Below are 13,259 nucleotides of genomic sequence, written 5' to 3' on the forward strand. Positions count from 1 at the left end.
CATTGTCCATCTGTACTATGAAGCGCCGTCCGATCAACTTTGCGGCATTTGGCTGAATCTTGGCTGAAAGTATATCCCGGTACACTTCAGAATTCATCCGGCTACTCTTGTCTGCTGTTATGTCATCAATAAACACAAGTGACCCAGTGCCATTGAAAGCCATGCATGCCCATGCCATCACGTTGCCTCCACCATGTTTTACAGAGGATGTGGTGTGCCTTGGATCATGTGCCATTCCCTTTCTTCTCCAAACTTTTTTCTTCCCATCATTCTGGTACAGGTTGATCTTTGTCTCATCTGTCCATAGAATACTTTTCCAGAACTGAGCTGGCTTCATGAGGTGTTTTTCAGCAAATTTAACTCTGGCCTATCTATTTTTGGAATTGATGAATGGTTTGCATCTAGATGTGAACCCTTTGTATTTACTTTCATGGAGTCTTCTCTTTACTGTTGACTTAGAGACAGATACACCTACTTCACTGAGAGTGTTCTGGACTTCAGTTGATGTTGTGAACGGGTTCTTCTTCACCAAAGAAAGTATGCGGCGATCATCCACCACTGTTGTCATCCGTGGACGCCCAGGCCTTTTTGAGTTCCCAAGCTCACCAGTCAATTCCTTTTTTCTCAGAATGTACCCGACTGTTGATTTTGCTACTCCAAGCATGTCTGCTATCTCTCTGATGGATTTTTTCTTTTTTTTCAGCCTCAGGATGTTCTGCTTCACCTCAATTGAGAGTTCCTTAGACCGCATGTTGTCTGGTCACAGCAACAGCTTCCAAATGCAAAACCACACACCTGTAATCAACCCCAGACCTTTTAACTACTTCATTGATTACAGGTTAACGAGGGAGACGCCTTCAGAGTTAATTGCAGCCCTTAGAGTCCCTTGTCCAATTACTTTTGGTCCCTTGAAAAAGAGGAGGCTATGCATTACAGAGCTATGATTCCTAAACCCTTTCTCCGATTTGGATGTGAAAACTCTCATATTGCAGCTGGGAGTGTGCACTTTCAGCCCATATTATATATATAATTGTATTTCTGAACATTTTTTTGTAAACAGCTAAAATAACAAAACTTGTGTCACTGTCCAAATATTTCTGGACCTAACTATATATATATATATATATATAAATATATTATATATATATATACTTTTTCTTCACTTTTGCTTTGCTTATTGCTATTATGTTGACTGCAGACTGTATTGCACATATGCCCACTATGTGACACTATGTAGCACTGTGTATTAGTATGTGACACTATGTAGCACAATATGGTACTATGTAGTAGTAAGTGACACTATGACGAATAAACCCGCTATAGAGCGGTGAGTGCAGTTGTGTGCAGTGCCCAGATGTGCCTTGTGGCGGCTGCCGCGGCTGCCTGTGTGTTCTGTGCCTCGGCATGTGCTGCGGCCGGGGAAGCTCCCTGCAGGGACGGCTTCTATTAGTCTAATTACCGGCAGGATTATCACACTCCGCGAGACGAGAAGGTCCCTAATCCCGTTAGGGATCTGATGCGGCAGGTTACAGCTTTTATTGATTTGGGTTTGAGCCAAGGCCAGAGGTTAGATCTCCGGGGGGAGCCACTTACATGCTGCCCCCACCTCATCATTGATATTTACCCAGGTCATTTTCTGCTTGGATATAGGCATTGAGCCTCCGAGGTGGCCGTTTTCTGGGTTGGTGTGCGGCGGTTCTGCCACTTCTTGCTTTGCTGGTGGTCTTACAGTTCACAATGCCCATTGTTCAGGCTTCGGAGCCCATGCCGGCCCTGTGTGCTCTGTCCCCTGTCATCATCGTCCTCATCAGATGCCGGTGCCCTGCAGGGAGAGCGGTCTCGGTGTCACTCAGTATGCACAGTGATGCCCACTCTGCCCTGCAGGAGGGGATGCAGCCAAATGAAGGGAACCTGCCGCTCTCCCTATTGAATATTGGGCGCCCTCTGACCCCGGGATAAGAGCAAGCTCTTCAGGCGCTGCGCTGCATTTATCAGGTGGATTCAGGTTATTGGGTATTGATGTGAAGCCGCGTTACTTACAGACAGATGATCTATGTGGGGTCACACAGAGGAAGAAATTAGAGGATTTCTGTCCTAGCAGGACGGCCGTGCAGCATTTGCTATTGGTAATCCCTGCTGTTACTGAAGGGATCACAGTCATTGCAAACCTATGCAAATAAAGTCCGGAATTCACGGTTATGTCCACAATAATTAACATTTAGGATTTTTTTGCTCGTTTTGTATAGGTTATATGTTATAGAGATGAGGTAGAGGTCTAAATAGGAAGAAATATAGGATATATCCAAGGAAATCTCACTCCAGTGATACGGTTGGGAACCAGCAACTATATATTGTCAGTATGTGATGAAAGCTTCACCACGATCCCAAGATCTATGACTATTACTAGTCCTAATAAATACATCCGTGATTAAGGAAAAGCTTCATTTTGAAGGATCCTCTACCTGTGCATGAGGTTCCTGCGTCAGCCCCATTTATCACCTACCCATACAGTCAATGAACACGACATTAGCCGTATAGCACCTAGTACTTATGCTAAGTATAATATCATAGGATATGTTTTGGTCTTGGAAGAAACCCAGCAGTTTGTTTGAAAATATAAACAAACAATTTGTGCTTTATAGTCCTTTACACACCCTCCCCAGGTCCAACACTAAAGGGGGCTTTACACGCAATGACATCGCTAACGAGATGTCATTGGGTCACGGAATTCGTGACTCACATCCGGCCTCGTTAGCGACGTCGTTGCGTGTGACACGTATGAGCGATCACTAACGATCAAAAATACTCACCTGATCATTGACACGTCGTTCTAATCCCAAATATCGTTGCTCATTTTGGACGCAGGTTGTTCATCGTTCCTGAGGCAGCACATATCGCTATTTGTGACACCCCAGGAACGACAAATAGCAACGTACCTGCATCCTCCGGCAACGAGGTGAGCGTGACTTTCATGTGTCTGGTCTCTGCCCCTCTGCTTCTATTGGACGCCTGCCGTGTGATGTCGCTGTAACGCCGCACGAACCGCCCCCCTTAGAAAAGAAGCTGTTCGCCGGCCACAGCGACGTCGCTATGAAGGTAAGTATGTGTGACGGGGCCTAGCGATATTGTGCGCCACGGGCAGCGATTTGCCCGTGATGCACAAACGATGGGGGCGGGTGCAATCGGCAGCGACATCACTAGCAATGTCGCAGTGTGTAAAGTGGCCTTAAGTCTCCACCACAGCTCCAAGTATCCATTACTGTCTGCAGCACTGAGTTCTGCGGCTCAACCAAAATAGAAGGCACTGCCTGCTCACAGCTGCTGAGCTCAATGATTGACTGCAGCGGTATCAATGTGACAGTGTGATAGTGTTACAGACAATAACAGACACCTGGAGCAGCGGTGTGAACTTACAACAGGATCTGCGGAGGGTTAGTGTGGGTCTCCCCTTTCAGACTCAATTCTCCATACTCTGCAGTCCATTAGTTTGAAAAAGGTTAAAGGGGTTTTCCATGGAAAATACTCCAAAAATATAAAAGAAGCAATATTCCCCCTTACCTGTCCCTGCTCAGCATGCATGCAGACACCAGGACGTAGGGCTTGCAGTGGGAGCTGTGCGGTATCACTAATGCTACTTTCAGACATCAGTTTTTGGCATCAGGCACAATCCGGCGTGTGCCTGATGCAACGGCTCCGACGCAGAATATGCAAAAACGGATGTGCCGGATCCTTTTTTTTTTTTTTTTGGACTGATCCGGTAATGCGTTTTTTTTGTCAGAGACAGACAACGTTACAAGAGACTTTCCATCCGGCCGCCGCATTAGCCAATTACGACGCATATGGCAAAAGCCGCATGCAACACAAGGCCATCATGCACAATCCGGCGCTAACACATATCAATGGGGATAAAACGGATCCGGCGCCGGATCCATTTTATGCGTTTTTTTTCTGGATTGTACCTGATGGAAAAAAACTGATGTGTGAAAGTAGCCTTACTACGAGCCTTACTACTTTTATTTATTACAACTAGGCTGAACCTTTTTAAAGGGAATCTGATTACAGGTTTTGCTATGAATGCTGCAAGGGTAAAGAGAGAGAGTTCAGGAATGCCTGTGTTGTCACAGTCAGATCTTTTATTTGCTATGTTTGTTTTAGCAGCCAAACCCTTATCATTACTGTGGCTAGCTCGCTGGTGCCATCTTGCCCGGCACCCCCTTTCCTCTGACTGACACCTCACAGTCAATGTACAATCTCTATATAGAGAGCCTGGTATGGGCGGGGCCAGCTCTCTCACCTCTGCTACATGACTAAAGCTAAAAATGCACATTGTGTCAGAACAGCTGCAGTCAGTAATCTAAGTGATACATCGTTGGATTCAGAATCTCCTTGCCTACATCATGCTGCTTTCAGATGAGGTAGCAAAAACCTGCTGACAGATTCCCTTTAAGGTAAGAATATGGATTCCCTGGAAAATCACATTAAAATCCTAAATGTTGCTTATATACAACCTATGATATGTTACACATATACATTGTACATTTCAGTGTAACGATTAATAGACAAAGGGCAATACTTTGCAATCATCGCCAAAAAACTGCTATGTCAGCCCCTACACTGGTCAGATAGGACAGGTTACAGTCATCAGCAGCCACGTGCCTGGCACCCAGGAACAAATCTGGGTGGTGAGTGCCCCAGGCGCCAGGGATGGTAGCTTTGTTGTTTTGGAGACTGAGATTTTTGCAGTTCTAATAATAAGTATTCCTGATAGTGGCGGGTACAGCGCAGCTTCATGGCGGCTTGTTTGCGATGCTGTCAGCACTATGCGCTTCATCGGCGGACAGGTTCTGTTCTCTTTATTTTTTTATTTCCTCCTTTGCAGGGCAGTAGTATGGAGGCAGATTGCCTGACGTGTTGGCGCTCTATGGTGGCCAACACTTCAAAATTTTGGTGAAATGTTTGGTACAATGTTATATGGCTGACCTGCAACTAATTTGGTGGTCGTTTAGTATCCTGTGGACACAAGCACAATGTAATAAATGTAATAAATCCTTCGGTGCCCATAGGTTGCCATTTTTCTCGCCAGCACATGTCAGGACGATGCGCTGCCGAGAGCTATAATTTTTTTTTTTTTTTTTAATTTCTATAGCACCACTATATTCCGCAGCACTTTGCAATATAGAAGTGAAAGGTATAAACAGGATTCAAAAAACAGACCAAGAAAATGTATAGGCTAGGGTACCTCAAGCATATAGACCAAAAATTAATACCCATAAAAATAGTAAATTTATTGATAATCTATTAAAATCTCCCAATCAAATAAACAACAAAGTGCATGTAGTGTGAAAGTGCACACTGAGTGGCAAGGTATAGGAAAGCTTTATAGAGGGGTCTGAGGGTGGTATATAAGGTAAATTAATGTAATATGGACCAAAAGGGGTATACCTGTCCCTTATCTGTATCCTACCTAACAAGCACCCTAGATTTGTGGTGCCCCCATTCCACGGTGGCTCGCCCTCACTGTTCCTGACTACCTAATTGTATGGCCACCACCAAGATAAAGAAGTGCAAGGTGCAATAAAATCAGCACAATATTGCCAGACACCGCAACATTTATACAGACAAAGGTTGGTTCGGACTAAACAAAAATATGTACATTTTACAAGTAGCAAAAGCTATATCCCAAGCTAGGGACAGCAAGTTATATCATAGGGTCAGAACCTGCAGCACCCTCCTCTCTAATGATATATAGATTTACTAGAAGAGGTCACAACTTCCCATGGACTGACCGTCATATCAGTATAAATAATAGACACAAAAATCAGTTGCTACTAGATGTGAAAAATACCATGGGATATATAATAAACCACTTCCAGTGATCCACTAGGTATCCTACTTTTTGTTGGTAATCCTCCTATATAATTATATATATATATAGGGTGGAGCAGAACTGTGAAGAGCTTTGTGGGTGAGAGTGATAAATATTGTACTTTGTTGCGGATGGGTAACCAGTGCAATGACTGGCACAGGGTGGTGACATCAGTGTAAGCCATTACACAGTAATACTACCCTGGCTGCTCGATAATCGTGCTGTTAGTGCTCTCTTATTCTTTTGCTAATGTTTATCTATGGAGGCTGCATCTTATAGCTATGCATGTCCCTGGAAAGGAAACCCACGGAGTAACGAGGGGATGGACATGTGCTTCTGATCATTTACTGAGTGATTTCTGTGAAATAGAATATTTTAGGTTTTTACTCAGGATTACTGATAAGTGAATTGGGTATGAGGACACTCTTCTGACCATTGATTTTCTGCTTCTATTTCAGGTTGGTGGTGCAGTATTCTGTGCAGGACAGATTGCGCTGATACCGTGCACCATGCAGCTTGTGCCCGGAGGAATTGTGGCACAGAGCCGTCTCTCCCTCCGCCATGTTGACAGCGTCTTAGATGCCATCAGTCCTGGCACTTACAGAAGTCATATTCTGGTCGCCCATTGCTACGTGACCCAAAGCTCCTACATACACTGCGCTGTGGAAGCCTGGGAATCTTCTACTGAAAACGAGGTAACAATGCTCTGACATTTTTTTTTTATTTTTATATTGTGTTTTGCAGTGTTGGATTGTCGTATAGGGTGGGACATACAGCAAATATATCCCTAGGCCCCAGTTCTCCGAATGGACACCAGTGGAATGTCCTTTTAGCCTTCATTGGGTTTATATATTTTTTGGCTATATTGGACTTTGTTGCGAATGGGTAACCAGTGCAATGACTGGCACAGGGCGGCGACATCAGTGTAGCAGCTGGAAAGAAATACTACCCTGGTTGCTTGATATTCATGCTGTGTAAGTGCTCTCTTATTCCTTTGCTATATATATATATATATATATATATATATATATATATATATATATATATAAAATACTGTACAGAATAGTGGGGTTTCCCATAGGGTCATCATTTGGAGATATGTTATTTCTAGTACCATACATAGTAGTACTAGATCTAATGTGTGTGACTGAGGAGCGGCAGTATGAAGGCATGAGAAGTGTATAATGTAGTATTTATGTTATTGTGCATCTTTTTTACTCTAATGATATTACTATGATCCGCTGGTCTAACACTGTAGGTCTTTATCTTCCCTTTAGGACGCCCGCTGTGCCCTGACAGTGGCTGTGGTTCCCGAGCTCCCACGTGGCGCCATGGTGGAGTGGCATGTTATGGCTGCTGTCAGTGATCCCTATGGCAGAAGACACATATCAGTGACTGAGAATAGTCCCGGATTCCAGGTCACGGTACACGGCTGTATATCCAGCTGTGAGACGTGCGCCTCCCTTGCACTGTCACTTTCTGTTCCTGCTCCTCGGGCTGATCCCTTGGACTGGTGTAATGTTCGCCAACTGGTGAAGAGTGTCCTCCATAAAGCTGCTAATGAATTTCCGAAAGATTCCCACCTCATCCCAGCCTGCTGCCGAGTTTTCCACCGTAGTGATGGTATACACTTACAGAGCTTAATAGCAGGTAAGCCGGAGCGCAGACATACTACATGCCACGCCCCGCCACGTAAAGCTGTACTTATGTCTTCTATTTTCTGAGTGATGTGTGTGACCAGCGCTCACAGGGTCCGATGCACAAGAGCGGCGTTGTTCATTGATGAGGAGCACGCCTGAACCAGGAGTGTCGGATGAGCGGCGTGCACCTCGGTGTGCTCCTCACCATGACGCCTACTCCAGTCCCTGTGGAGTAAGATGTGTGACTCTCAGCAAACGCTGCCACTCCTCATAGATTTGCCGAGCCGCTGTTGTCATATTCTTGTCCCTTTTTTGTCCTGACTGAGCAAAAATAGCATGAGAACCCCAAAAGTCGTGTAATTTTAGCGCAGCCTCCAACTATACAAAATGACGTAAAATCCTTCATGAATTGGATCCATTGTCTTATGCTTTGCTTATATAGCGCCATCATATACTCTGCAGACATCATCATCACTGCCCCCATCGGGGCTCGCAGTCTAATATCCCCATCAGTATATGGACTGATAGTGTAGTGCTCAGTGCAGCCTTACAGAACAGAGCGGCATCATCTGGCGCCTGCGCCGTCTGTATTTTGAAGGACTGTGCCAGTCACATTTTGGGGTCGTGGCGTTCCAACCTTTAAAGTGGCCTCCTCATCATAAAACAATTTATAAACCAGGACTAAAAAAAAACAAAACACTAAACACCTAGGCCTACCTCTCCTTTATCATAAAACCTGCTCTGATTACCAGTCTATTATATCCAGGTTCAGCCAATATCCTCACACAACTTTTTGAACGCATGATTTTGTTTCAGAAGCATTCTGCCAGCATTATAGGTGCTGGAACTTAATGTCCCTGCTTCCTAGTGTGCTTTGCTATGCCGTTGTGCCCTGCCTTGGATTGAAAACCCATCTCTGTCCTACTTATATGTTTTGTATGTCACACAAGAGAAAGAAAGGCGATCATATGGTTCAAAAATTAGGTAGGAAGGGTAAGGCAAAACGGATTACATCACCACAGTCAAAGGGTAAGAAACATATTGGATATACATACAAAGTACCAGACAAAGTCCAGAGGAACAGTGCAAAAATGGCCCTAAGATTGGGTCACTGTATATGTTAAGGATGTCCTAGCAATTGTACAGTAGCACATTTACTATCAATGTAAAAATACCCATACATTGCATATCATGGATAGACCATTCCCCTCTGATCATCAAGAATATTTCATCAATACCATTCTATACGATATAGACTATGCCCATATAAATAATGGGGCCTAACACGCCTTCAAAGGAGCATATCTTTCATAAATATACATATACATAACAGTAGAGGCTGAAACCGTCAAGGACATATCAGATCCTCACTGAAAAGATACCAATAAAGCCAATATATGCCTCAACAAAGTAGTGAATTGCCCAGAGGGATGGGGTATCCAAGACACAATATAGGGCTACCAAAATACCCAAAGTAGGGGAGCCACTGAAGCAATCACAGTGCAAAAATGTCCCAAAATACGGTCACAATATGTAAAATAAATGACATCCAGAGACAGCTATTTGGTGGCATATATAGTACCACTATAAATCTACCCATAAATTGCACATTATGGATAGACCACTCCCCTCTTAGCAAGGGAATCTTTAATAAGTATCGTACAATGTACTATGACGTGTGTTCATGTCGATAATAGAAATCAGCATAGCCGCACACGAGCATACTTAGTGAATACACAAGTACTTAACCGTCATAAGAAGGATCAAACCTCCACTGAAAAAGTCGAATGAAATTAATGAGTGCTCCGGCGGAATTGCGAACAGAGTACCGACCAAGGTACACGCCATATACCAAGCCTGAAGGGGTAGGACATCGAGAGTGCAATATATAAGGTACCAATGTACCATGAATAAATAAAAAACACACTGCCACAGAAATAGCACAAATATAATAACACTGTTAGTCAGGAATAGGTCAGTAGAGAATACACATTACCTAGATAGATATTGCTGCGGAGGTAATGCGCCTGATGCGCATTTCGGAGTGTACCTTCGTCAGGTATTTTGGTAGCCCTATATTGTGTCTTGGATATCCCATCCCTCTGGGCATTCACTACTTTGTTGAGGCATATATTGGCTTTATTGGTATCTTTTCAGTGAGGATCTGATATGTCCTTGACGGTTTCAGCCTCTACTGTTATGTATATGTATATTTATGAAAGATATGCTCCTTTGAAGGCGTGTTAGGCCCCATTATTTATATGGGCATAGTCTATATCGCATTAAATGGTATTGATGAAATATTCTTGATGATCAGAGGGGAATGGTCTATCCATGATATGCAATGTATGGGTATTTTTACATTGATAGTAAATGTGCTACTGTACAATTGCTAGGACATCCTTAACATATACAGTGACCCAATCTTAGGGCCATTTTTGCACTGTTCTTCTGGACTTTGTCTGGTACTTTGTATGTATATCCAATATGTTTCTTACCCTTTGACTGTGGTGATGTAATCCGTTTTGCCTTAAGCGGGCTTTACACACTGCGATATCTGTCCCGATATCGCTAGTGTGGGTACCTGCCCCCATCTGTTGTGCGACATGGGCAAATCGCTGCCCGTGCCGCACAACATCGCCCAGACCCGTCACACATACTTACCTGCCCGGCGACGTCGCTGTGACCGGCGAACCGCCTCCTTTCTAAGGGGGCGGTCCGTGCGGTGTTACAGCGACGTCACTGAGCGGCCGCCCAATAGCAGCGGAGGGGCAGAGCTGAGCGGGACGTAACATCCCGCCCACCTCCTTCCTTCCGCATAGCGGCCGGGAGGCAGGTAAGGAGAGCTTCCTCGTTCCTTCGGTGTCACACGGAGCGATGTGTGTTGCCGCAGGAACGAGGAACAACTTCGTTACTGCTGCAGTAACGATTTTTGAGAATGGACCCCCATGTCACCGATGAGCGATTTTGCACGTTTTTGCAACGATGCAAAATCACTCATCGGTGTCACACGCAACGGCATCGCTAATGCGGCCGGATGTGCGTCACCAATTCCGTGACCCCAACGAGTTTGCATTAGCGATGTCGTAGCGTGTAAAGCCCCCTTTACCCTTCCTACCTCTCTGCACTAATTAATAAAAGCAATTTTTGAACCATATGATCGCCTTTCTTTCTCTTGTGTGACATGTCAATTTTAAGCGATTTGGTTCATATATTGAAGTCCTTTTCTGCGTCCTATATGGTATAAATATATACATAATAATATCTCTATTTGAATATGCACATGTTTATGCCGTTATTTAGTCTTATATGTTTTGTAGCAGACAGGAGAGCAGGAGCACAGGGACAAAGATGCACACTGCCGTTAATGCATGTCTGCTGTTATGGACAAATGACAACCGGCAGCAGATCAGACATAAGGGGGCACCTAGTGTACTGCACTTTGGAGTGTTTTTTTGGGAGATGAAACCTCATTTTGGGTAAATCCATTTTTCTTAGTATTGTTTTGCCCATGAGATGATAGAAGGCTCGAAACAATAGTACCCATTAATAGGCTTTTTTCAATCTTGTTGATCCCAACACTTTTAGACTTCATTTTCTTAGCATTTACTATGGCGGCACGTTCTGGTGTCAGACCTGATATTTAGGACATGATTAATCGAGTGCTGACTATGAGTCCAGTATATTCATGATCGCGGTCCTCTCCCTGCTCCCTTACCGGTGATGTACCACCTAGCGTCCGTCAAGGGCTGGGAATCGGTAAGTCTAGTTTCACACTTGCGTTGAACGGCATCCGTTGCATTGCGTTGTGTGACGGATGCAACGGATCGTACAAAACAACGGAAAGCTTTTTTTTTTTTCTTCTTTACAGTTTTATCGGCAGCAGACTATTGTGAACGATCAGCTGATCACCCGGTGGCCGGGCGCTCGGCTGAGTGCTCTCACATGCCGGCTGCCGGGCGCTCAGCTGAGCGCTCTCACATGCCGGCTGCCGGGTGATCAGCTGAGTGCTCTCACATGCCGGCTGCCGGGCGCTCAGCTGAGCGCTCTCACATGCCGGCTGCCGGGTGATCAGCTGAGTGCTCTCACATGCCGGCTGCCGGGTGATCAGCTGAGTGCTCTCACATGCCGGCTGCCGGGTGCTCAGCTGAGTGCTCTCACATGCCGGCTGCCGGGTGATGAGCTGAGTGCTCTCACATGCCGGCGGCCGGGCGCTCAGCTGAGCGCTCTCACATGCCGGCTGCCGGGTGATCAGCTGAGTGCTCTCACATGCCGGCTGCCGGGCGCTCAGCTGAGCGCTCTCACATGCCGGCTGCCGGGTGATCAGCTGAGTGCTCTCACATGCCGGCTGCCGGGTGATCAGCTGAGTGCTCTCACATGCCGGCTGCCGGGTGCTCAGCTGAGTGCTCTCACATGCTGGCTGCCGGGTGCTCAGCTGAGCGCTCTCACATGCCGGCTGCCGGGTGATCAGCTGAGCGCTCTCACATGCCGGCTGCCGGGTGATCAGCTGAGTGCTCTCACATGCCGGCTGCCGGGCGCTCAGCTGAGCGCTCTCACATGCCGGCTGCCGGGCGCTCAGCTGAGCGCTCTCACATGCCGGCTGCTGGGTGATCAGCTGAGCGCTCTCACATGCCAGCGGCCGGGCAATCAGCTGAGCGCTCTCACATGCCGGCAGCTGAGCGCTCAGCTGAGCGCTCTCACATGCTGGCGGCCGGGCGCTCAGCTGAGCACTCTCACATGCCAGCGGCCGGGCAATCAGCTGAGTGCTCTCACATGCCGGCAGCCGGGCTCTCCCATGCCGGCGGCCGGGCGCTCAGCTGAGAGCTCTCACATTCCAGGCGCTCAGCTGAACGTTCGGCCACCAAGAGACAAAATTAAAGTTTATGTGATTTAAAAAAAAAAAAAAAAAAAAAGCATGCGCAGTGAAATCCTACGGATTGCGCTGCTCAAAAAAATGCTACATACTGTGTTCCTTCCGCCCGGCGCAGCGTCAAAATAATGACACTGCGTCGTCCAGCGGATGCAACGCTGACACTTGCGTTACAGTGCGTCGTCCATCCAAGTCTATGGAGAATAGCGCAGTGCGTTAATGGCCTGCGCTATTCTCCATAGTGACGGACTCCGCTGAACGCAAGTATGAAAGTACCCTGACATTTTCTGATACTAGATCCTACTTGTGTGATAAAGGGGAAGAAATCATTAAAATTCCTATTGAAACATTTTTTTGGGAATCCGGGTACATTTTGGTCCCTGGATGTAGGAAGGTGTGATCTCAGTTATGTGGAGCAGGAGCTTTGCTAGTATCATCTGGAGGGCGCTGCCTGCACCGCATGACGTAGTTTTGCTGCGCGGCGCCCCGGGGCTGCTCTGGGTGTGGATGGTGCCATGTGCTTAATGTTGAGGTCTCTCCTGGTGCCAGCAATGGGAGAAAACCTGTCATCATTATCTCATATCTTCTTAGGGGAAGTTACTAATTAGTGGCTGGCTGTTTCCAAGGTGCGACCATTACCTGTTGTGATGAAATGCAGAATTATTCCAGGTCTGCACATATGTAACAGTATAGAAAAAGCTAGAAAACAAGCTGGGTTGTTACCATCCCTGTAGAGGCAGTTTTAAGATTTTATCTGTTAGAAAAAAACAGACCAAAACTCGATGTGTGCAGAGTCTTACATGACGAGCCGCTGAACAATGAGGCTGAATACGAGGCACTGCTGATAAGTATTTGGCTTTACCCAGAAAGAAATGAGATAGGA

General features: G+C 45.9%; 1 protein-coding gene across 1 annotated transcript in view; it reads left to right on the forward strand.

Annotated features, from left to right (window-relative positions):
- The window catches only part of DPH6 (diphthamine biosynthesis 6), a 140,291-nt gene that overhangs the window by 109,185 nt on the left and 17,847 nt on the right, over nt 1-13,259 (forward strand). The window contains exons 13-14 of the mRNA XM_075329966.1: nt 6,325-6,561; nt 7,144-7,516. Of these exons, the coding sequence (XP_075186081.1) occupies nt 6,325-6,561; nt 7,144-7,516 (610 nt within the window). The remainder of the gene's footprint in view (nt 1-6,324; nt 6,562-7,143; nt 7,517-13,259) is intronic.

This window comes from Anomaloglossus baeobatrachus, chromosome 12 (assembly GCF_048569485.1).
Source record: "Anomaloglossus baeobatrachus isolate aAnoBae1 chromosome 12, aAnoBae1.hap1, whole genome shotgun sequence".
NCBI classification, from domain to species: Eukaryota; Metazoa; Chordata; class Amphibia; order Anura; family Aromobatidae; genus Anomaloglossus; species Anomaloglossus baeobatrachus.